At 41.1% G+C, this 24,951-nt stretch overlaps 4 protein-coding genes, 1 long non-coding RNA gene and 1 pseudogene across 7 annotated transcripts in view; 2 read left to right on the forward strand and 4 right to left on the reverse strand.

Annotated features, from left to right (window-relative positions):
* Positions 1-504: 504 nt before the first annotated feature.
* On the reverse strand, positions 505-6,228 carry LOC110043035 (acetylserotonin O-methyltransferase-like). The gene is made up of 3 exons (XM_020748441.2): positions 5,493-6,228; positions 4,039-4,314; positions 505-3,215 (listed from the first exon to the last, which is right to left on the reverse strand). The coding sequence occupies exons 1-3, from the start codon at positions 6,154-6,156 to the stop codon at positions 2,995-2,997; spliced, it is 1,161 nt and encodes a 386-aa protein (XP_020604100.2). The 5' UTR covers positions 6,157-6,228; the 3' UTR covers positions 505-2,994.
* A 255-nt stretch (positions 6,229-6,483) lies between these two features.
* LOC149103452 (uncharacterized) lies at positions 6,484-10,983 on the forward strand. Its single transcript, XR_016201921.1, has 2 exons — positions 6,484-6,698; positions 9,971-10,983. It is a non-coding gene; the product is annotated as an uncharacterized LOC149103452 (long non-coding RNA).
* Positions 7,392-10,638, reverse strand: LOC110042917 (putative bifunctional dTTP/UTP pyrophosphatase/methyltransferase protein). Its single transcript, XM_020748299.2, has 3 exons — positions 9,999-10,638; positions 8,883-9,158; positions 7,392-8,068 (listed from the first exon to the last, which is right to left on the reverse strand). Exons 1-3 carry the CDS (start codon positions 10,636-10,638, stop codon positions 7,848-7,850), a joined length of 1,137 nt encoding a protein of 378 aa, XP_020603958.2. The 3' UTR covers positions 7,392-7,847.
* Positions 10,984-14,946: 3,963 nt separating the features above from the next.
* LOC110042953 (uncharacterized) lies at positions 14,947-18,080 on the reverse strand (annotated as a pseudogene).
* Positions 18,081-20,293: 2,213 nt separating this feature from the next.
* Positions 20,294-21,541, reverse strand: LOC110042916 (QRFP-like peptide receptor). The gene has a single exon (XM_020748298.2). It carries the CDS (start codon positions 21,293-21,295, stop codon positions 20,354-20,356), a length of 942 nt encoding a protein of 313 aa, XP_020603957.2. The 5' UTR covers positions 21,296-21,541; the 3' UTR covers positions 20,294-20,353.
* Positions 21,542-23,326: 1,785 nt separating this feature from the next.
* Positions 23,327-24,951, forward strand: part of LOC110042955 (bridge-like lipid transfer protein family member 1) — a 60,753-nt gene continuing 59,128 nt past the window's right edge. For 2 of the 3 annotated variants that reach the window (XM_089272513.1, XM_089272515.1), the window contains exons 1-2: positions 23,327-23,500; positions 23,841-24,236. In XM_089272513.1, the coding sequence (XP_089128639.1) occupies positions 24,017-24,236 (220 nt within the window). In that variant the 5' untranslated portion in view covers positions 23,327-23,500; positions 23,841-24,016. The other variant, XM_089272514.1, reaches the window with a different exon arrangement.

The raw sequence follows: 24,951 nt of genomic DNA on the forward strand, positions 1-24,951 counted from the left end.
TTACGAACCTGTCTTCCTGGGAAACGGTTACAACCAGGCCCTGTCACGTGTCAATCACGTGAAATCGTTCATTGATTGTTATCCCGAAGAAAAAGAGGGCGCCGGTCAAGAGGACCGTGCACATGTCCCACCCTGTAAACCAAGTAGAATGACCAATAAAAAGTTGTTTTTGCTCTATTTTTTCAGACTCCATGTCTCGATTTCCTAACCCCCTATGTCTATGGTGCAAGGAAGGATACACTTTCAAACACAGTATCAGAGACTACCTCCTGACACCCTGTTGCGACCAATTCTTTCACGGAACCTGCAAAGCGCTCCACACTGAGCGGTTGAAACCCTCCGAAAGACTCTGCCCTCATTGCAAAGCCGTGAATTTCGGACTGCCTCCCGATGACAATCCCAAAACCAAGTCCTAAAGAGGTAAGCGCTTGGATGGTCTAATGGTTAAGACGTTGAGTTGTGGCCTCAAAGACCCAGGTTCGATTCCTGGTCGGGGCATTAAAATTCTTTTTTCTTTTTTATTCCCTATAGAGACGATGAAAAAATCACGCAACAAACCATGTACATTCTCTCGTTAAAGGATCTTTATTAGTGACAGGCATGAATAAAAATGTTTTTTTCACTCCTCTGATTCTGGTGGTGGTGGTGTTTTTACAATTTGTTTGACAAATGCTCGGTACGCCAACTCGTCTCTGTTGTCCCAACTGCTCTTCCACGCTTCCCATCCGTCCTCAAATCCCTCCGGCAACTTCTCCAAACACACGGGGTCTTTAAACGAGATGGACTGGTCAGCAAGCATCTTCTCAGACAGCATTTTTCTGAACCTCATCACCTCATCCGCCAGCTTCGTCACCTCTTTCCTCAGGAGGACATCCATAGCGTGAGAAACGGCGCATTTCATTATCTTTCCAAGAATACCGTCATGAACAGCATCCATCACCCTCGCGGCAAGTTCTTCTATCTTCTCCTCTTCAGAAACCTCCACCTTCGTCTCGCTCTCCTCTGAAGACATCTTCTAGTCGCCTAGCTCAAAACAACAATACTCACTCGACACTCACGCAAACCCTTTTATTCCCATCCGAACCTCGATTTCATGCACGGGACAACCTCGATCTCATGGATTGGCTATCGCCTTATTTGGACATGCGCGTCACAACCTCGATTTCAGGTTGTCCCATCTGCGCATGCGCCAGGTTTCGCGAATATCGGCCATCTTGGATTTTAAATTTTAAGAGAATGTATGGGAAAAAAGTGGTCACGTGGTATGATCCCTGCACGCTGATTGGTTACGGCCCCAACGAGCGTATATGACTACTCTCAGCACAGATAACTAAACTAGCTATCGTGAATTGTGTAAGATAAGAAATAAACACAAAAACCGTGAGGACAAAAACATAAACTTGAGCTTGAAGTAAAATATGCCGGAGCCGATCACGACGGCATTACAAAATCCCAGTTGAAAAATAAATGTTAAAATGCTTCAGTACTCCAAAGCGAAACGCGAAGAAGGACCCAACAAGACGTCCTAAAAACCTGCAACATCTTACTTTTGAAGACGAAAGGTGCATAACAGCAAGCGTTCTACTTCTGCGAAAAAGAAAAGCTTAGAGGTTAGATTGTTCACCAACAAGACGGGGAAAAACAATAAACCTGAAAGAGGCTGGTGTTGACCAGGTGAAATATTGTAAAGCAACTCCGCTCTTTTACACGTTATTTGACCAGTCTTTGGCCTTGCAGTATTTTCGTTTATAATATGGCTGAACTGGTCCGTGACGAAAAGGAAGCTTCTGATTGGTTCCCTTATTGCAGTGCAGGCCGCTAAGACGGGCCGCTCACGAATTAAGACTGTTTTTTACTACGCATAAGCCACATACGTAGCCTTTTGTAGAGAAATTTCCCTATCAAAAGGTTCCATTTATCAGCAACTTATTGCGCCTCAGGGGCGCAGCCAGAATTTTTCAAAGGGGGGATCACACTGTGTCCAAGTAAGGGTACTCAGCAGATTGTCATGGCGTTTTCGCTACCTGTTGTGGGCTGTTTGCTTAAAAAAAGGCTTACAAAAGGGGGATCACGGGCATCCCAGGACCCCCCCTAGCTACGCCCCTGCGTCTGGTTATGTTGGCTTATGGTTATGCTTATGTACTATTGAAAACAAACCTTTAATTTCGGCGAGTTGTTTCTTTCAATTCATTGCACAAAATAAACAGGTTTCTGTTAAATAGAAATCTTTTTACCTTCTTGTTTGGAGGCCGATTTCAGTTAAATGATCACAAAAGCGACGATAGAAAAGTAAATAAATGCTTACCTTTAATTTCGCGCGCGCGTTTACCGAGAATGGATCGCGGAGACGCATCAATTTATCAGCAGATTAAAAAGAGCCATTATAACAAATACCTTATTGAACTAGCTTGGTCTCGTTCTGCAAAAATGACGACCTCGAACAACATTTCCCCAATACGAGAATAATAAAAGTACGGCTCATAACCATATTTGGTGAACATATAAGTCTTTTAAATATTTCAGTATTTTTTGACCGGTCACGATCAACTTTGATCCTTGATCGTACATGGTTACTGCAGTGGCTTCAAAACCTTAAGAAGCTATACTATTAAGTTAATCCTTGCTCTTTACTGCGCCTTTCAATAACATGCGGACTCTAAAATTCAAAGCTCAACCGACAAATGCGTTTTTCGCTACTGTCAATCAAATGTTCGGCGGCTTCTCCCAGCTTCCGATTATGTTGTCTGAACTGTGCTCAACGATTTGATTGATTGCCGCCGGCTCGGCAGTAGTCGGAATCTGGGAGAAGACGCCGAATATTTGATTGACGGTAGCGAAAAACGCATTTGTCGGTTGAGCTTTAAATTTTAGAGTCCGCATGTTATTGAAAGGCGCAGTAAAGTAAACCAGATATTTCAAGCAGGTCTTAATTGCTGTGACCTTGTCTTAGTGTCAAGCATATCAGTGAGCAATTCTTTTTCAGTCAAAGTAACTTCAAGGCTTTATACCTAAAATGACAACTAATCCTGAAGGGGACTCGGGCTGTTTTGCTTGAATATCAACAAATCCTTGTTTTTCTAAAAGCTCTTTGTATTCTGTCGCCGTTCGTTCCTTGCCATGGGTCTGCACAAGCATGTTTAGGGACTGTAGAAGAGTACCTCGAGGTCCTGTTTTGTTTTCGTTCAAGAACCTTTCAGCAATGAGAAGACAACCACCTAACAAACACAACAAATCAAGTTACTACCAAGTATAATGGCCTGAGCAATACGGTGGTGGTGGTGGGTGGGTGGGGAGGAGGTACACCCCATAACGCCCTATGCAGGGAGGCTCGCCCAAAAGAGGTACTTTTTTCAGCCTTCAGGGTACAAGAAAGGGTAGGAAAATCTGACGTTTCGATATAACGTGAGCAGGAAATGAATAAATGAAACCTCATTTCGTGGTTAACATGCCTAATGTTCTCCCGTAGTATTGTTCATTAACTTTATTCTAAGGGTTTTAGAAAAGGGATACAGTGGTCTTAAGTACGCACGTGAAAGGGGTAGCTTTTTTCAATCAAAGGTAAAGGAAAGTGGTACCTTTTCTGTCAGAATGGTAAACAAAAGGGTAAAGAGTTTGACCTCTGGGCAAAGCCTCCTTGTACAAAGCTTTGTAGAGTATATCCACCGCAGAGCAATAAGGCAAAATTGTTTAAACAGCCAGATTGTGTCTTCTATGCATTGCACCCTTTACATACCTTGAGTGATAAGACCTTCAATGCTACATGAATTGGTGAGACATACTTTAACCTCTTATAACCCAAGGTCTCTTTGAGCTGGCTAGTTTTCCACGCCTTGAATTGTGTGGTACTAGAAAATATCCACACCTGCCCATGGAGGGTCATTGGACAATCCAAGGGGGTGGGGTATCTCAAAAGCCGAAAGTTTTAAAGGAAAGTATGAAGCTAAACAGAAATTTCCAGAGGGGTATAGGGGGTTTAAACCAAAAACCCTTCCATTTGGGGAGGGTGTGGATAGTTTCTCAAACAATACAATGAAATACCTGGAGACAAACACTTGAATGCATTTGAGAGTATCAAGCCCACTTTTTCTTCTGGCCAATCAGGAAGTACACGGCACAATATGTACAAATCAGCCTTAGGCAGGTCAGGCTGCAGGAAATCACCTGCAACATACGAAACATTTTCTTGATTGGGGCAATCTTCCAAAGATGGACGAAAATGATGAGCTACATCCATAACTGACTGCAGTTCACACACTGTGATCTTCATGTTAGGGTAATACTGACACAAAGTGTATGCCATAGCTCCTGTTCCACCTGGATATAAAAAGGGCAACATGTTATGTACAGCAAATATAACAAGAACATAGGAAGTTAGCCTGGATACCAGGCACAAAGTGTAGTACCTAAATCTGACAGGTACAAATGAGGGAGATTGGGCAGATGCATGCATATATTAGTTATATGTCCCGGACTAGATACTTGTTTTTTCCTCACAGTGCCTCCTCAGTCTACCCAGGAATATATGGATACCTAAAGCGTAGTGGTTTAGAGGTCCTGGTAGGAACAAGGTGGGGAGGTGGTGGTGGTGGTGGTGGTGGTGGGGTGCGGGGTCTACCACGTGTTGCTATCTAAATTTCAAACCTTTTCTTATGATTTTTGAATGTGTCAGTCACCTCATTTCAACATTCGTCATGTCATTCATTGTCATTTCAACAGCCTGCATGTCGCTGTTTCAACACTATTCATTTGTCAGAATTTTACCCTAACCCCAGGCCTCAGTTAAGCCAACCTGTCGAAATGTGACATACACAACAGGAATCGCAAATACTCATTGCCACTTCATGCCACTAGGCCCAGAAAAGAACTTACTGTCCCATTTATCCCCATAGCAATGGCTGGCACAAAAGGCAGCAAAAAAAATGAACTTACTTTATGCTTTATTTTGTTACTCCTGCATCTGCTATGCAGGGTAAAACAGGTTAGAAACATAAGTCATCATATACAACTATCAGCCTGAAACCTTTAAAAATGTTTCATTTCCCATTGCACCTTCTCTTGTAAAAGTGTGTTGGTTGGTTGAGAGAGAATGAAAGAAAAGGGAACAAAGGAAATTAACAAATGAACAATTCCAAGTGACTCTTGATTTTAAATTACTTCATCAGTTTTTTGGGGGCTCCCACATGTTTGTGGCCCCAAGGGTCGGAAAAAGTTTTGAGATCAAACCTCGTAAAATGGTCTGAATCCTCCTCTAACCGCTATAAATGGTGTTAGCTTTTAAAACTTGGAAAAACCTGAAGGATGGGAGCAAAAAGATGGGGCCAGCCAGAAGATGGCAATTCCAGAAACAAATCATTTTTTGAAAAAAAAAAAAAAGGTCTTAACTTTTGCTGATAACGCTACTTATGATTCCTTGGCTTGCATTGCTGACAGAAAGGCTCTGTTTCTCCTTTAATATCTGTAACACGAAGGAAGCGGTTCCAATCTGTACTTACCCCCTAAGTCGCAACAAGATTGAAACTTGCTCAAGTCAAATGCCGTTACCACTGCGTGACAGGAATGGCGTGACGTTGAATGCATGGCTCCAAGAAATCGTAAACGGTCTTCTTCGGTGTTGTAGGCGGCTTTCCACGCATCGTCTGATGATTGGCCAAAAGTGTTCGTCCACTGATTCGATCCTTCGCGAACTGCACTTTCTAAATTACTGAAAAGATGGTACAACAGTTTATTTGAGTGTTTGATGTAACCATCAACAGAATTGGGGCTTGACTTGGTCAGAAACTCCTTGGCCATTTCGGTATTGGAATACAACCACGATTCGCCTTGTTTGGTCTTTTCTAACAACTCCAGAGCAACCAAAGTGTCCATTAAACGTATTGTAGCATCCACATTGGCACTCATCTTTGAAGATATCTCTTTAGCTGACTGAGGGCCACTGGACTCGTGTAATAAATCGAAAATACCGAGATCACATGCTGCAAACAGCGCTTTGGATTCACGAAAAGCGTAAATCAGTTCTTGAAGTTTAGTAGGGATTGCTGGAGGAACTACGATCTCTTTTCTGCCATCCATAGCCCGTGTGGCGTATATAGTTCGAATGAGACGAGGAAAAACAACCTTCAATCGGCTTCCCATTGGACTCCAAGATTGCAAAAGCATGGACCGAGCGAAATTTCGAGAGGGCTTGGACACGGGTAGTCTCTTAGGTCTTATGAAAGTTTCTTCTCCTTCACAGACTTCACATGTAATAGTGCGTCATCCATGTCTTGTCCTATTTCCCTCTAGTCTGAAATGTCTCACCTCATTATCCCTGCCTGATTTGAGAGGAACACAGGGGGTCCGCAGACTGCCAAAGGTCTACGCGCGGAAAGGTTCTACAAGTTTTAAGGGGCGGATCGTTTTATTACGTCCTAGGGAGGGGCGGTGGTTTTCAAACTATCATTCACATTTCTTCGCATGATTTCTCATCCATATTCATCACCTGGAGCTTTACACAATCTCGTTCCAATTTAAGGATGCTATTTTGACTTGCCGGATTGCTGAGCGACCAGGCTTCTGCAGGCTGCAGCAAAAACGGGGCTGGATCGTCGATTACTGATCATCTGATACTCGCTGGGCTCATTAATCCTAGCAATTATTGTTGCCTGCACGAGGAAATGCTTTTTCCCCTGTTATCCCCACTCTCGCTTCAAGAACTACCGGTGAGAAATTTTCCTTTATTAATCATAACAATTACAATTTCCTGAAATGTGATTGGTGCATAAACTGGTGTATTTTGCTCTAATTAATCTGCAAAGTTATAATCATACAGTGTAATTGGACAGTTGGCTGTAATCGGACACCTGGAATCAGACAGTTAACATGAGCCAATCATTTTAAGTCCTCTCCACTAAATCAATCAATAACAACATTGATTACAGTCACAATAGTAACCAATTCAAGAGACTGACTTTGTAAAATTGTGAAGGTTTAGTTTCCAGTGACTGTTTTGAAAGAAACTTTAAAACAGCCATTGTGCAAGCTATTCCCATATTCTTAATTATGTTAGACTGCCGTTGCTGTGTCATAAAATTTGACCCCCCTCACGTTTCTTACTAGTGAAAAATTTACCCCCCAAAAAGGGGCTTCCTTTCTCTGTGTAATTTCCAGCATACTTTTTAAATTTTCTGGAACAATTTCTGCTTGAAAATATATTTCTCTTGAGCTAGCTAGGTAAGTGTTCACTTGGGTGAAAAATGGAGAGGGGAAAATGGGGAAAGCAAGGATCCCACATTTGGATCTTGAAGAAAGGCAAAAAGTACAGTAGGGGGAAGTAGGAATGGAAGGAACAGTAGGAATGGAGGAAACGAAGAATGGAAGGAACAGAGGAACAGCTGGAACCATAGGAACAGAGGAACAGTTTTTAGCTTTTATTACTTCTGTATTTTAGACATTTGATGTATATTTTGGACTTTAATTTTTCAGAGGACCCTCCTGAAAACCACCGCTAGGTGATTGGAGGCCTCCTCTCGAAATACAAATTTATTATGAATTTGTTATTTTAGTGGGACCAGTAGGAACAAAGGAACAGTAGGAAAGCAGGGAAGGAGGAATGGTAGGAACAGGGGAACAGTAGGGAGGAACAATAGGAATAGTAATAAGAAAGGGAACAGTAGTGTCGTTCATGCTGTTCCTACTGTTCCTACCATTCCTGTTGTTCCCACTGTTCCCACTGAACCTACTGTCCCTACTATTCTTACAGTTCCTCTGATCCTACCATTCCTACCATAAATTATTCCAACTGTTCCTGTCGCTCTCTATTGCATCATCAGTCGATTATTGTACAAGGCTAGGAGACAGTTAAAGTTACTTCAAGCCTTTCTACATAAAATGGCAACATATCCTGAAGGGGACTCGGGCTGTTTTGCTTGAATGTCAACAAATCCTTGTTCCTCTAAAAGCTCTTTGTATTCTGTCGCCGTTCGTTCCTTGCCATGGGTCTGCACGAGCATGTTAAGGGACTGTAGAAGAGTACTTCTGGGTCCCTTTTTGTTTTCGTTCAAGAACCTTTCGGCAATGAGAAGACCACCACCTTGCAAAACATAACAAATCAAGTTACTACCAAGTATTATGTCCAGTGTGGAGGCATGGTGGCTGCATGGTTAGTGTGCTCATGTCTGGATTGAGCAGTCTGGGTTTGAGACCTGGCCACTGAGATTTTGTTGTGTTCTTGGGCAAGGAACTTAACTCTCACAGTGCCTCTCTCCACCCAGGTGTATAAATCGATACCAGCGAGTTTAATACTGGGGAGAGGATCCTGTGATGGACTAGTGACCCATACATGGGGAGTGCAAATACTACACCTCGTTAACTCATGCTACAGAAACCGGAGATAAGCGCCAGCCTCATAGGCCACTTGAGTCGTACGCACACTTTACCTTTATCTTAATTACCGGTATGTCCAACTTACATAGCCTCTCCTGTGCACTGCACCCTTATCACACCTTGTGCGTACAAGGCCCTCAAGACTAATGAGTAGCCCTTTTCATGGTTAGCTTCTCTTATTTGTATTACAAGGTAGTCCAATGTGGATGCAAGACAAATTCGGGCTGAAACTACAAAATTGTCTTGCGTACATGCTAGATCATACTATAATACAAATGGGAAAAGTTAATCACGAAAAAGACTTTTTCACGTTTTATCCTCTAGTAACCAGACCTTCGAGCTAGCTAGTTTCCCACACTTTGAATGTGCAATTCCAGAAAATATCCATACTCATCCATGGGGAGTAAAGGAAGGTATGAAGCTCAACAAGAATTTCCAGAGGGGTATTGGGGGGTCCAAATTAAACATCCTTCCAAAAGAAGGGTTTGGAATCATATTTTCTGAAACAAAAAATGAAATACCTGGAGACAAACACTTGAACACATTTGAGAGTATCAAGCCCAGTTTTTCTTCTGGCCAATCATGAAGAACACGGCACAATATGTACAAATCAGCCTTGGGTAGGTTAGGCTGAAAGAAATTGCCTGCAACATAAGAAACATTTTCTTGATTGGGGCAATCTTCTGAAGATGGACGAAAATGATGAGCTACATCCATAACTGACTGCAGTTCACACACTGTGATCTTCATGTCAGGGTAATACTGACACAATGTGTATGCCATAGCTCCTGTTCCACCTGGATATAAAAAGGGCAACATTTAGTGTACAGCAGACATGTGACAATAATGCGGAAACTTGTCCTGCATACTAGGCACAGACTAAATCTGAAGAGAACAAATTACAAAGACGACAGGTGAGGGTTGGAATAAAGAGCATGTCTCCTTTGTGACTGCACACCACTTAATTATACTCACACATTATTTACACATGTGCCTGGGAAAAACACTTCCCTCACAGTGCTTCCTCCACCCAAGAATATACGGATGGCTTGAGCTTAGCAGTTCAGAGGCCCTGAAAGGGTAGGGGGGGGGGGGTTGGGGAATGGCAAATCCCCCATCTGAATTTGACACCTTCTTAGAGACCATTCAGTTTTTATGAATTGATAGAGGGGGGGGGGGGGGGGGAGCTGGCGGGATTTGATAGATAGTCCTTGTAATATATCATCCTCTTCTTTGTCACAAATTTTCAGATTTGCTGCTGTTTGGTACATAACTTAGTAGTGGAGTCAGGGAGGCATGTTCCTCTAGGAAAATTTGAATTTCCAGAACCTGGGAAATGCTTAACATTTAATTTAGGCATGCTGGAAGACTTTTTTTGGCACTATTATACATGTAGATGCTGTTGTTACACTTAATTGAGTGATTCCCCTTAAACCCATTTTTTCGGCCCCGTTGGTCCGTTGGTGACCGGATTAAAGGGTTACACAAAAACTACAAATGGCCTGAAACTTGTTATCTCTTGTGTGAAATACGAAGCCATTACACACTACTTATGATTTCTTAGCTTGCTGACATGAAGACTCTGTTGATAATGCATTTTCTTTCACAGGCCGTAAACAGTTCCACTCAGTACCTACCTCCCAAGTCGCAACACGATTGAAACTTACTCAAGTCAAATGCCGTTACCACGCCGTGACAGGAATGGCGTGACGTTGAATGCATAGCTCCGAGAAACCGTAAGCGGTCTTCTTCCGTGTTGTAAGCGGCTTTCCACATATCTTCTGATGATTGGCCAAAAGTATTCATCCACTGATTCGATCCTTCACGAACTGCACTTTCTAAATTACCGAAAAGATGGTACAACAGTTTATTCGAGTGTTTGATGTAACCATCGACGGAATTGGTGCTTGACTTGATCAGAAACTCCTTGGCCATTTCGGTATTGGAATACAGCCACAATTCGCCTTGTTTGGTCTTTTCTAACAATTCTAGAACAACCAGAGTGTCCATTAAACGTGTTGTAGCATCCACATTGGCACTCATCTTTGAAGATATCTCTTTAGCTGACTGTGGTGCATCGGATTCGTGTAATAAACCGAAAATACCGAGATCACATGCTGCGAACAGCGCTTTGGATTCACGAAAAGCGTAAATCAGTTCTTGAAGTTTAGTAGGGATTGCAGGAGGAACTACGATCTCTTTTCTGCTAGCCATAGCCCGCGTGGTGAATATGGTTCGAATGAGACGAGGAAAGATAACCTTCAATCGGCTTCCCATTCTTAAACTGCAAAAGAATGGAACGAGAGAAATTTCGAGAGGGCGTGGACACTAGTCGCGCGCGTTTCTTTATCAGTGAACACAAACGCAAAAGGGCGGTATAGAGACTCAGAGATATCTTTCTTCTCGAGTCGTTAGTGCCTCATCCATGTCTTGTCCCAGTACCTTCTAGTCTGAAATGTCCCTGATTTGAGAGACAAACAGACTGCCAATAGCAGCGCGAAAAGGTTCTACAATTTTCACCGCTCCTGGGTCTCCGAGGTGAATGTCTTTGTGTAATTTCCAGTCTATGTGTAAATTTTCTAGTATGGTTTCTTCTTGAAAATAAATTTATGTCTTTTGCTAGCTAGGTAAGTGTTCGCACGGGTGAAAATGGAGAGGGGAAATGGGGAAAGCGAGGATCTTAAGGATACCAAGAAATCTTGGTCACTGTCCCAAATCAGTCAAAGAATTATGTACCAGTCATTTGAACCTCATCCCCCCTCTCCCGCCCCAAATTGGGGGATACCCGGGGCATTCACTTTTACTGTCAGTACTATGCGGTGAAAGCCCCGTCTTGCGGGGAAAAAATTTCGAGTAAGCTTCCCAGCCCTGTAAACATCAGGTGCAATTCATTAAAGAGATTACATTTTTTTTTAACAAGTGGAGCTTTCACAGGATTTTTTTCATACCACAGAAATCAAGGTTCCTTTTTTTTTCCTTCTTCCCTCTTCGTCAGTTGCTCAGCCCCCATGTTTTCTGCGAATATGCAACTTGAACCCAGTCTTCTAAGAGAGTTCGCGAACCGCGATGCAGGATCCCCTCCCCATCCCCTGTTGTAGATGCAGAAGTAGTGCAGACGTTTACTCAGAGTAAAGTTAAACATTTCAACACCTTTAATTACATTAACTTTATATCAAGGGTTACAGGAGAAAGCTTGATTCTTCTGACTGACTTCTTCCAGACTCTTTCCAATGCCCTTGTAAAGTTCAATTCGGTCACAAAATCAGTACTAACTAGACGTCTTCATAAAGGCTGGTTTTCACTAGAGCATAAGCACAAGAACCAGCATAAACATAAGCACAAGTGAAAACAGGCGTGACATACACATAAACATAAGCAGAAACATAAGAAGAACGAACCCACTTACTTATCTTGTGCAGTTTTCACTAGTAACGCGCTCGACATAAGCATACGCATAAGCACAAAAAAACGGAACTGTTTGTTTTTCTTGTGCTTATGCTTATGCTTATGTCGAGCGCGTCACTAGTGAAAACTGCACAAGACAAATAAGTGGGTTTGTTCTTCTTATGTTTCTGCTTATGCTTATGTTTATGTCGCGGCTGTTTTCACTTGTGCTTATGTTTATGTTTGTGCTTGTGCTTATGTTTGTGCTTGTGCTTATACTCTAGTGGGTAAAGCCTGGTTCACACTTGTGAGATAAGCGTAACACAAGTGAAATAAACATAAGCACAAGAAAATGAAACATGTTCCTTTTTTCTTGTGCTTGCGCTTATGCTTATTTCACCTGTGTTATGGTTATCTCACAAGTGTGAACCAGGCTTAGGTCTTCGCTGGTTCCACCTGCCACAATCCTCTCAGTGCTCTCAGTGCTATTGATGTGGCGTTCATGGTCCGCTAACATTAAAGTAATACATGTCGTCGCTGCTGTTGAAACACCATGATCTGTGCCAGTTTTACTGTTTCCCACCCCTGATTAGCGGTGTTTAAAACTGATGTTAAGAGCACGTTGTCACTTTTTGACTGTTGAAAAGGGGGATGGGGAGTTTTCAAGCATTTACTGGTCATGATAACGATGGCGCGTTTTCGCAAATACTTCGACAAAACTCAACGAGGCTTTTACTTTGGTAGCGCTCTGTACGACAGTTATTATTATATTTCAGGCTAAGCAATAAGCAGTAACGTACGGGCACCTTCGGATTGGGGGGCGATGAAAAATTATGTGGCTTATTGCCCGAAAAAAAAAATTACACAATGCCCGAAAGCTTGAGTAAAGGTAAAGGTAAAGGAAAAGGTAAAATCTTTATTTAGACGCGGTATTTCCTTCACGACTTAACAATATTAAATTAAATTAATCTGACTACCTAACTAATAAATCACTAATAACTACAGCAATAAGAAAAATGATAAAAAACCTACTTTACAAGGAAGCCGTGTTTGAAAGGAAAATGAAACTTACGTAAGATTATGAGTGAAAGTGAAGAATGATCATCGCAGTAAATTTTCCAATTTAAGCAATTGGAAAGAAGAAGCCTGAAAAAAATCAGGGCTTCTCTGACGGGATTCGAACGGGTGACCTCCGCGATACCGGTGCGATGGTCTACCAACTGAGCTATGAAGCCACACATTGGGAGCGCGAGGTCAATTCATTGAGTTCATATCTTCCCGTGAGGAGTGAAATGATGTGAAGTATATATGAAATAATTCATATTTGAACTGCGGTTGTAGATGAAAGTGAAGAATGATCATCGTAGTAAATTGTCCAATTTAAGCAGTTGGAAAGAAGAAGCCTGAAAAAAAAAAAAAAAAAAAAAAAAAAAAAAAAAAAAAAATCAGGGCTTCAACGGGATTCGAACCCGGGAAGATCCTGACGGGAAGATATGAACTCAATGAACTGACCTCGCTCCCAATGTGTGGCTTCATAGCTCAGTTGGTAGAGCATCGCACCGGTATCGCGGAGGTCACGGGTTCGAATCCCGTTGAAGCCCTGATTTTTTTCAGCAGCGCCCCGCCCACCCCCCCCCCCCCCTCGAAAATAACAGCTCCTGAAAGTAACGTTAATCTTTTTCCCTTCCTATTGAACCCCGAAAGTAACGGCCCACCCGAAACTAGCGGCCCTTTGAAGATGTCACTAAAAGAGAAAGTCTCTGTTGTCCACCGCGGGTCATGCGGGACTGACTGCAGGACTGAACATTGACTTGAAGAGCTATCTGTGCTTTTATCTATTTATTCCTAACTTTACTGAATTTTTCTTGAAACTTGAATATGATTTGTAAGCTATTTTTGTCTAGCAGCAGAGTCAAATGATATGATACTGAAGGCATAGGGTAATCAGTTGCATTGCGATATAATGCGACCATTATTCTTTCGATTCGCCCTAAAGTACCAACCGGTTTAGGGCCTTTTTTTGTTTAGACAGTCTGCTTTGTTTCTATGGGTAGTTGGAAACTTACATAAACGGAACGTTTAATTTCTTTTGTTACGCGTCCGCTCTGTCTGAAACGGCTGTTACTGTATAACGTTTTTTGACCATCCCAAAGTAACGCCTAGCCATGGGTGACGGCTACCCGAAAGTAGCAGCCCCTTTTGCCTGCTAAATCCGAAAGTAACAGGGCGGTTACCTTCGGAATTCTACGGTATGTGGCTTTTCCAAAACAGAATACCTGTATCCTTATGTAATTTGACCTTAACTACATTTGCACAAGGCAAACGTCAGAGAAAGGAGCCTACAAGCCTGGCCTTGACTACCTTTTAGAATGTTTTCTCCCAAGCACTTTTGCTCGAATCATCAGCGTTTTGCCCCCCAAATTTAAAAAGTTTCTAAAACTGGGGGGGGGGAGGTGCAACCCGCCCCCCCGGTCCGTACGCCTATGGGTCAGTAGTGTATTGGGAAAATTTTGGCTCTAGGTTTTTACAGTACGGATCCAACGCAGCAAGAGCCCGCTCGAGCATGCTGAAAATGTTTAGAAAAAACGTCACAACTATGTTTGGAAAAACATCGTAAACTTCAAGTGCGCAGTTCTTATTAGGAACAGACCAGCATATCCTAACGTCTGATGTTAAACAAAACAGAATGGAAAGAGAGTTGGAAGAAAAAGAAGACGAGTCTAGAAGTCATAAAACAACCAGATAATCTTCAAGAGTGATCGTTCGGGAAAATTCGGAACAGTGCCATTGAAAGAATATTGAACCAGCAATGGAGCAATCTGATTGGTTGATTTTATTTATTGGCCCTCTGAAGTAACATACTCATGTAGCAAAGGTGGAGATTGGGGCAAGTTTTTTTTCGGAGTTTATGGGCTGAGATGCTATCGAGGTCCATTTATAAACATGCTAAAAGAAAAGGAGACCAAGATCTAACCATCTTGGCCGAAAGGCTTAGTCAATAAACTTATTGTGTTTCCTCTTACAGGACAGAGTGGGTAATCCCGAGCGGGCATGAGAGCCAGGTCTTCTTACCCGCTCAAATAGCCATATTGCTAGCCATATAATATATATCACAGTGCTAGCCATATAATGAATGGGTTTACTGTTAAGAGCGGAAATTCAGAAATGGAGCCAAATAAGTTTATACACGATTTATTGCATTTACATGCAAGTATACAACAATTTACACAATATCAACTTCTTCTTTTTAAAACAAAGATATTTGCCATATTTAAATTTACAATTTTTCGATTGGGAAAGAGGCTCCGTTTTGTTTGTTAATTTGTTATCCTTCTCTGAAATAATTATGCCGTTTTCGTTCATTGGAGACAAGCCGTTTGTTAAGTTGATCAATAATTTTCGATTTTCTATCTCTAAGTTCTTTCTTTTCTTCGTCGTTTTCCAAGGTGATTCTGGCTTTTTCCTTCTTGAACGCACCTAGCCGATGGTTAAGATGGCCAATAGTCGTCGACTTTTCTTTATTGTGTTTGTTTAACTCTTGGTCCTTCTCAGAAATTATTCTGGCGCTTTCGTTCATGAATGTATCGAGCTGAACCTCAATCTTGTCAATAAGACTCGAAGTTTCATCCTTCAGACTTTTAAACGCCAGCTCGCTAGTTTTGAAGCGAGAAATTTCGGCTTCCAAGGTGTCTACTTGAGACCTCAGACCCTTCAAGTCCGTGCTCTTTGTTTCCAACTCAGCCTGGAGAGTGTTCTTCTCTCTCTCCAAAGCTCTCAATTCTTTCTTCATGACACTGATCTGAGCCAAGAGTTTCACATTTTCATCACTGTTTTTTTCAATGATCTCCTCTAAAGTTTTGTTCTCCTTGTCTCCATCCTCAACCCACTGTTGAAGTTCCTCTACTATTTCGGAATGTTCTTTTTCAAGCTGTTCAAGTTTCTGCTTATGGCCCCCCTCACAACTTAGAACCATGGTTTCTACGTCGCTTTTAAAAGCTTGACTTTTTTTCAAAGCGTCAACCTCGCGTCTTAACAGCTCTTCTCGATAGTTGCACATATCCAGAGATCCCCTCAATAGTTCCACTTCCTCGCGTAAATAAGCGTAATCGCTTCCAGAGACCTCCTTTTGACCAATGACATCATCCCGGTGGTCACTTTGTAACTTACAATCAGAACTCAGCTTCGCTAACTGAACGGATTTATCTTGCGCCTTGGGTGTTTCTGTAGATGGTTCTTTCTCATCCTTGGAGACCTGTTTTTAAGACAATTTCAATCAATCAATCAATCAATCAATCATTGTCTACTATTTTTCTTGATCTTAAATCTGGGGAAGGCGAACATTGCAAACTTAAGACCAAGAATCAAAGACAAGTAAGTATGGCAAACACAGATATAGGAACATCTGGATTTATAATATATAGATTTAGGCCAGCCTAAAAGCGTAGCTCCTGGGCCGGGTTGTTCAAAGCCCGATTAAGCTAACCCAGAAAAAGGTAAAATTTTGATTTTGCGGTGAGGTTTCTGTATATTGTTTGGCCTTCTGTTTTGAGTTTTAATAATCACCATATACACAAAACAAAACAGCAAAACACATTTGTATAGAAGAAAAAGTTATAATTCGATTCGATATTCATAAATATGGCGAATACCAATATAAATGTACAGCCGTTACTTATTATGTTAACCGCGTGGAGAAGCATTGATAAAGCTGTTTGCTAATAGAATTGTGTCTTCTATGCATAACTTAAGTACGCAGTACACTAGAATTAACTAGCTACGAAGAAACGAAAAAGAAATAATACGAAAGCTGCCCCCCAAAAGGTTTTTTATTATCCTCACAACCAACCCACCCTCTACCGAGAGTTCCTCTTTCCTCTGTGATAGTATTATTCGATTAGTTTATCATTATAAGAAATACAAGGGTCAATCCTGTATCACGCACAGTATTCCTCATTCTATTAATTTGTTCAGTGCTTTTTTTCGTTAATTCTGGCAAGGCTAAGGGACTCTTTGGAGGCTGAAATTACAACTGATTCCCTAGCATGAATTTGAAGATGGGGCTAAACTCGACAACACTCACTTCCACGAATTCATGGGCGGTCGATGCCAGAAGTGTTTCTTAAATTATATCCTTGTTGTTTTTCATGTGATAAATGCTCTGAAACTCATAAAGTACAACTCTGAATGGATTGTAAACTTTTCAGCAAGAACTAGAAACATAAATTGTGTGTTATCTACCTGTTTCATATTTAACAGCCTGACTTTTCTTATAAGCATTCTTCGATTTGCTGGCGCTGATTCTTTGCCAGGCTCAGGATCGCTATGCCTAGCAGCGGTTGGACGATTGGAAGTATGGACAATCCTCATTCTTGCCTGTTTTCCTTGTGTTTCTCGTAAGTTTAAACCTGTTAAGGTTAAAATAGTTCGTATAGTTTGATGAGTGATAATGAGTCTTCTGCACCAAAATGTTTTGAAGACGAATGAGAAAGAGGAACTTGTCTCATCACCATCTCTCTCGCGTTGTCAAACTACAAAAATCTTTTACATGTAATTGTAACCCTAATTTATTTCAGTCTTTAGAATCACTCATAAAAGTGTGAAGCTGTTCCGTGTATAATTTTAAGTAAGATGTCGAAAACAACCAGAATGATATCAGCAGCCATAATCAAAAATTAAATCAAAACCCTGAAAGTTGATAAATTTCGCCAAGAAGTTCACACTACTTTTTAATGTGTACCAAGTATGAGCCGAATTCGAAGTAACGACAGGCGCAACTCCACGAAAAATGCTTAAAAGTGTTTAAAATCTTCGCTGAAATACAAGAAAAATATTACCATACTACGGCAGTACCTGATTCTCGTCCTATAGGTCTTTTCCCGGTTGCAGCCATCACCCTCTTAGGGAGTTTATCCCTGGCAGTCTTGCTGTTTGTTCGAGCAACCAAGATCGGAATCCGGGATGGAGGCTTGTTTTCAATTGGCTTTTCTGCGGAATCCCTCAGAATGCGCTGGTTTTTATCGGCTTCGTCTTTAGATGAGGAACTTTTCCCGCTGTTGTTGTTCAAACGAATCACTTTACGGACTGGTATTTTGGATTTTTGTTGGACTGAAGAGAGGCGATCTTTGTCACCTTCAAACTCTCGGCTACTGGATGCCATCGCGTTTTATAACTGTGGTTTTTGACACCGGGCTTAAAACAACAACTTCCTCTAAACTGCTCCTGTGCTTTGTTGTTTGGTTTTGTTCTACTTTGCGAATTTTCTCTTCGGTTTGAGCTTGAAAAATATCACAATTCTCTTGCTACGAATCTCAATGCTGACCGCACCGATAACTGATGCAAATGATTGAGTTTTGTCTCAGATCCATGGAAACCGTCTTCGATCGTTTCGTCATAAACAACCTGTAACAGGTCTTACTTGCTCGATTGCTCGCGCACAGCATAGCGCTCCACAGATGTTGAGAAAATTCACTTGAAACGAAGTCTAGTTTTTTTAATTTGTGAACTTTGAATGAATCTCTAAATAATTAAAGTGCAACTCGATGGAGGATTATCTTAAGTTAGGCTCAATTAATTCACAATTTGCTAATTAAACTATTAAAAGCAGACTCACCTAGTTTGAAAGTAAACATGCCTCTGGTTGTTATAGTGTGGATATTTTCAAACATAATGGACAACTTGCCAAAGATCAGAAGCCATACGTTTTGATGGTATTGAAGCTGTTTTTCTTGTTTTGTGTTGCTGGATGGGAGATGAGTTTACGCTTGAATGAAGTGAGGAAGTCCTCATGGCTAAGTTCTTCATGTGGTCGACAAGAACGTGAAAGCAAGCACTAAAGCCTCAATCCAAGTTTAAAAGCCATTTAGGAAAATAACAACGGCTAGTTGCTTTGGCCAGAAAGGCCAGAAAGTTTGTTGCAAAGATACAAGCCGGGTTTCTCACATTGTAGATGTAGATTTGAGGTAATGTCGAATTTTACTTTTGGTTATCGATTCAAATTCATTTTCAAGCCAACTGAAGGTCGGTCGCGTACGTAACTGTGCTGTCAATCATGCTGTCTGGCAAAGTCTGGCGCGTAATCGCTGTTCGGGAACGCGAAGGAGGTTGCAAAAATGAAAAAAAAAAAAAGAAAAAAAGAAAAAAAAAAAACTTCCTCTTAGGGAAAGTGTAAGAAAACAATCCTTTATAGAAAGTAGGAAATATTTCCTGCATGCTTAGAAAACATTGTGTGGTAACAAGCGTTCAGGGAAAAATGGTCAAAGACATGGTGTTGATGGTAGCGAGGTAATAACTACCTAGCTGGTTTTTGCTTTCCGGGCCATCGCGGGGTCTATACCATGAGGCCCGAGCTACCAAGAACTCACTTATCAGTGGCTTAAATATGACCTAGTAAAAATTTGTTCTTTTGTTGTCGAGCTGAGGATAAAATCTTAGTGGCTGAAATGCGCAGGGTAGTCAAATAGTATCCAAACATGAATTAAAAAATCTTAAGTGTTTGCCCCATAACCTCAACTGATCCAGATCGTTTTACGTAGAAATGTGACGAAAGTTCAGAAAGTTGAAATAAAGTCACCTTGTGATAGCACCTCCGGTGGGGCACTGTCTTTGTTTTACTTCAAAGCAATCAAAGGGGCTTGCAAAGAAAGTAACAATGTACTCTTTGATTTACCCCTGAAACTGTACACAGAAGAGCGCTCCTGCATATGCACTTGTTAAAAAGGTGTTAGCCATCCTGGAGGGTTAGTTTTTGTGGAGGCAGGGAAACAGAAAAAAAAAACCCTCAGAACAAGAACGAGAAGCAACAACCAAGCGTCACTTAATCCACTAATGATGGAGGGTTCAGGGTTTACACTCGGGTCTCTCTCCTCCGCAGAGACTCAAATGGGTTTTTCGGGCGGGGAGAATCCGTTAAACGATATGAGTGCGAGGTAGGCTAGGGTTACGTGAAGGGCAATTGCGCCTACACTCATGTCGCACACTGGTTTTCTATAACGAAAGTTTCGAACCTTTGCGGAAGAGAGAACACTTGTGTCACATTGATGGGAATCAAGCGCTGTCACCATAGTGCACTCTTTCTGTTTCATTACGTAATAACATTGCAAGGCCTGGGCGGACCTGTGCGACCTCTACTGGCTATGCTAGTAGGTATAAACACAAGTCAAACGTTTCACAAAGGGACTCAAACAGATCCTTTTGAATTCGCAGGATGTTTTCGCCTGCCTTAACGACTCCTCACTAAGGCTTGGTGGGTACCAGATTAAAGAAAAAGTGAAAAAAAATTGTGAAAAAAATATTTGCATCCACGGACATCTTTGAATATTTTTTGAGGAAGGAGATATAAATAACAGTGAGAAGGGGAAAGTACAAAGTGTTTCAGACATATGGATTTAGCGGACTGAACCAGCGTGTTTGAGCATTAAGTTATATTAATTTCATTGCGCACAGACACTAAATAACTAAATCAACCTCTTAAAGCATAGCGGGGGGCGAAAGTTAGCACCTTATTGACTTTTCCAAGCATACTGAAAAAAAGCTGTCTTGCATTGATCGATTCAGGCAGTGCTTTTTTTATTCATTTGCACAGCAGTGTGACAGGGACTTTCCTGTAAAATCATGATAGTCGGTTATTTAATTTTTTGTGGGGTGAGATCTTTCTTCCCTTTTTCCTGCAATCGAGTAATCCCTTTAAATTCCTTCTAAATCGAGTGCATTGCAAAGTGTATATTATTGGATTTGCGCAAGAATTGACGACAATAAAAATGCGACAAACGACTAAACTCAAGATTAACATACGTCTGCCTAAGACAAGAGCCAAAAGGGTTCGCAAATAATAGGGCGCCCAGCAAACTGTGAACACCATCGTGATAGCGAAAGACACTTTCGTCAGTTTATCGCGAGAGTTCATCAGGGCAAGTCTTGGCTTTCTGTGAAGTTGATTGTCGCACCAGAGTTTGTAAACTAGCCTTCCGTAAAGACAGTACATAAAGCAGTTAGGAACAAAAAACAGCAAAAGAACCACCAGAGCGTCGTAGATTCGTCCAAACTCCGCCATGCCATCATTTTGCACAAAGCCACAGTCGACAATGTTCTCGGAGACGTCTATTTTCTTCAGAAATACGACAATTGGGCTGACGACAACGAGGGCGACTATCCAGATGATTTGTACAATTTTGCGGTGTCTTTTCAAATCGCGCAATCGAACCCTTGCGCGCACGGGTTTAACCACTGCGCCGTGTCTTTCCATAGCGATTGCAGCCAGAGTAAACACGGAAACTCCACAGCCGAGATAAACAACTCCACCTGTGATTTTACAGTAGAAATCATTGATGGCAGTACCAGCGAAGTGGAAAGCCAGGTTGCAGATCGAAACTACAGTCCCAAACAAGAGGTCCGCCATGGCGAGGTTGAAAAGCAAGAAGTCGGAGAACTGCCGCGCCGCCTTCATTTTTAAGAAGATAACTACAACAAAAGAATTTCCAACAAGATTCACAGGCAACAAAACCATAAGAGTATAACGAACGGATACCAGTAAATAACTGATGGCTAAGGCCATTTTTTCGACCAGATTTTTTTCCCTTTGTTGTGCTCAAGATACCAGAACTAATCGAAGTCAAGTCTCGAAAAATATTAATTTCAAGTGAGAATTTGATTGTTATTGTATATACCTTACATGGGTAATATTTGTTCATGAAGACGTCATTTCATCCATTTAATATTTGTCTAGAATGATAGGTTGTCGGTCGATTTTAGGAAACTTGCAATCAGATCTTAGTATTTTTCAATTACTTAATGCTTACCATTATGTAAATTGTCAGGTTTGGGATTTGCCAACTTTCATTTTGTCAATAAACTGTGCGCCGTGAGAAAGGATGAAATTATTTTTCAAGAGCTAATGGTAGTTTTCCGTTGATAGTTTAATGAGGCGTTTTTTTTCGCCTCTCATACTCTGTCTATAATTTAATTAATCGGTGCAGAAGACAAAGATTGGGAAGAAGCTAATTAATTGTTTCAAAAGTGCAACAAGAAACTGTCTGAAAATTTAAATTTCTTACCAAAGAGTTGACTACAACATAATTTCAGAGAAATGTTTATTTGTAAGTACATTCGTACATGATTTATGAGCGGTGCCTTATCGATATCATTTGAGCTATCCTGGATAATGAAAAAAACTTGAAATATAAACTCACTCCAATAATGATAATAATTGTAATAAGAATTTCGTTGCGTAAAAGCGTAGTATTTCCTATTTTGGTGCCCTCGTCCAAAAAAAGTAATGTTTATTTTCGGTCCGATGTTAGATTAACTGTAGAATGAAGCCACATTTGGACTATTTTCATCACAATACAATCATATAACACTTAAGATTCATTTATTTATGTCATGGACTTTTTCTTCTGTAAGGTAATTCATTAGTAGTACCTTTTTTTGAAAGTAAATTGTATGTTTTATAAATTTTTACTGTCAATGGCTATATGTAGGATAGTGATATTAATCAAGGAAATCTTGGACGTAGAACATATTGAAGGCGGTGTTGTTTACTACTGATGGCCTTTAACGACAGAAAATTAAATGAAAGGAAGAAAATGGCATTTCTGTTGAAAGGAGATGATTATCATGATTATAGTGGCCGGTTTCGTTGATTTGCGTGAAGATGTGGTAAGCGTTGGGTTTTACGAGGGTCTGAGGGGACTTCTAGATGTAAACGGGTCGGGGAACTCGTCGCAACATTGAATCAAACCCCTCAAGGATGACACCAATCTGGGCGAGCTTTATTTGACCGCATATGATAAGACACCACTTTAAAATGGACTTAACATCCTTTGTTTGTCACGTCCGGCCTCGAGTGCAAGCCTAAAATACACCTTGAAAGATAAAAATAGTGCGACCCAAGTCCATGATTTACACCCTAAAGGGAGAACACGAGCAAAGCAACAGCAAACTTTTCACGTGGGAGTGCCCCTCCGCATTCAAGGTGAGATATATGCGATTTATCAACCCGCACGATGAGGAAATGTTTATTTCTGGAGTCAATCAGTGGAATCCGGACGCAAGCAATTCAAAAATAAACATCGGACTTTCAGTTAGAAGTCGTTTCACCTCGTCTTCTAACTCGAAAATTAAAACTTCAAGAAGTCAATGACCCGTCTATATAACGAACAGGAGCGTAGCCTGCATATACACACGTACGTACGTGCGTAAGTCCGGAAATTCAGAAAAAATAAACATATTTAGATATAGATTTCTTTTTGGTTTAATTAGATTCGCTGGTTGACGGCTCGCTGGTGGCTCGCGCCTTTAGCGCGCGCTTTGTACGTGTGTACTCCACATTCTGAAAAATGCGCTTTACTCCCCAGACGAACTTTATTTCTCGGATGTTTTATGCTTCCGTATAAAGACAGTCGAGAACTATTAGGCCATGTAAGCCCTTAGTTCGTCCCAGTAAGCATATTGGATTCCTTTTAGACGCACTAAATCAGATCGTTGGTGTCTTGGCTTGTCTTATGATCTTGTCCCCAGTGACAGGCGCATAACTGTTTGACCGCAAAGAGGCTGAAACCGCGAATTGCCAAAATTGACCGTGGGAGATTGAGCCTAGCCTTATCTGCTTTTCAAAATGGCTTCCACGATATGAATAGACAAGTATCAAATGTATCACTCAATCTCTGTTCAAATCACGGAATGCAGACACTTTGTGGGCTAAGATCCTACCAGGTTGAATAGCTGGACAGCTCTGTGGAAACTACACAACGAAAAAACTGTAAGCTTAGACTTATAATTTTGGGCATGGATAAATATGCAATCGCTTGAAGCATTTGTCGAGACAGGTTTGTTTTTCTATTCATTTAAGCGTGAAGTCTCTTACAGGGTTGGGCCTTATGTAGAGATTCAGTTGACCTTCGACTCTTTCTCTGTGTTATTTCTAGTGCGTTAAGTGTGGCGGGGTTTAATTGCTGTCATGATATTGATTAATAGTGCCGAAGAAGGAAAATTAATATTTTCAGTTGTTTATAAATCAAATAAGTGCGCCTCGCTGAGATTAGTGCATGTTTAGACTCTGCAAATAATTGAATTTGTCTATAAAAATTGTTTCTCGGTAGATCGTAATCCCGCCAGCTGATTGCACGAAGGCAAACCAGGAAGATGATATTTTCGGGAGCGGAAAGTGCAAACTTCTTAAACTGCACTGCCAGTTGTTATTTCTAAAGGTGATACTTAACTCACTAGACAACCTGTAGCCATCACACAGAATAAAACTAGCAATTTTTGGCTGAATATGGATAACAACAGCAACATCAGCAGCACCTTGCCATCAACCACAGTATCTCCATCTGCTGGCAATGACCAGGGTGGATTAGTGTTTGTTGTCCTGTCTTGTTTGTGTGCCAGCCTGTGGGTTATCTACATCACTTTCTATCATTCCCGTGTATTGGGCTACATTCTTACACGACTGATCAATTTCAAGTACATTGAAAATGGACAATACTTCAAGATTGGTAAGTTTAAAAATAAATAAATAAAATATAAATAATTTTATTTAAGTGTCAAATGTATTTAGCACTGTTGCACTAACTGGGGACACTGTAAATAAATAAAAAATATTTCAAATAGAACATAAATGATTCAGAATCCCAGTTGGTGGGAGGCCAATCAGTTGGCTATTTACACAATGGTGTTGAGGAGTTGAACTTGGGACTGCCGAGAACAAATCCAGATAGTGGTAGGGTGTCAAGAATTTGAACCAGGGACCTCCAGATTTCAAATGCAGTGCCCTAAACGACTCAGCCATACCACCTCCACTCTACTCAACGAGACTGTGAGCTTGAGGTTTCTGTTGACTATCAAAGCTATCAAAGAGTCGAAGAAACTAAGAGCGAGTTGTCTTACCATGTTAGTTTATACCATTAACACACCAACTTATTTATTTTAAACAGAATAAAATTTTGCTAAAAGTGAGTTATTGACCCATGGTTTTCAAGCTGTAGGCTCCAAGGCAAAAAAGTGTATGTGTGCAGCTGGACTCACCCTACAGACAAACCCCTACCCTGTACCAGACTGATTTGTTTTCAATTTTGTTTTCATTTTGTTGTGGTAAATGTTAACTAGGAAACCATTTCTGATACTGACTCCCTTAAGATTCTTAAAATTGGTGCTGAGCTCCCATCAAAAGTCATTCTGCACCAAAAAACAATCTGCACCACGTTTCGATGA

Source organism: Orbicella faveolata, unplaced genomic scaffold, assembly GCF_042242905.1.
Source record: "Orbicella faveolata isolate gen_17 unplaced genomic scaffold, um_ofav_v1 contig_35, whole genome shotgun sequence".
NCBI lineage: Eukaryota > Metazoa > Cnidaria > Anthozoa > Scleractinia > Merulinidae > Orbicella > Orbicella faveolata.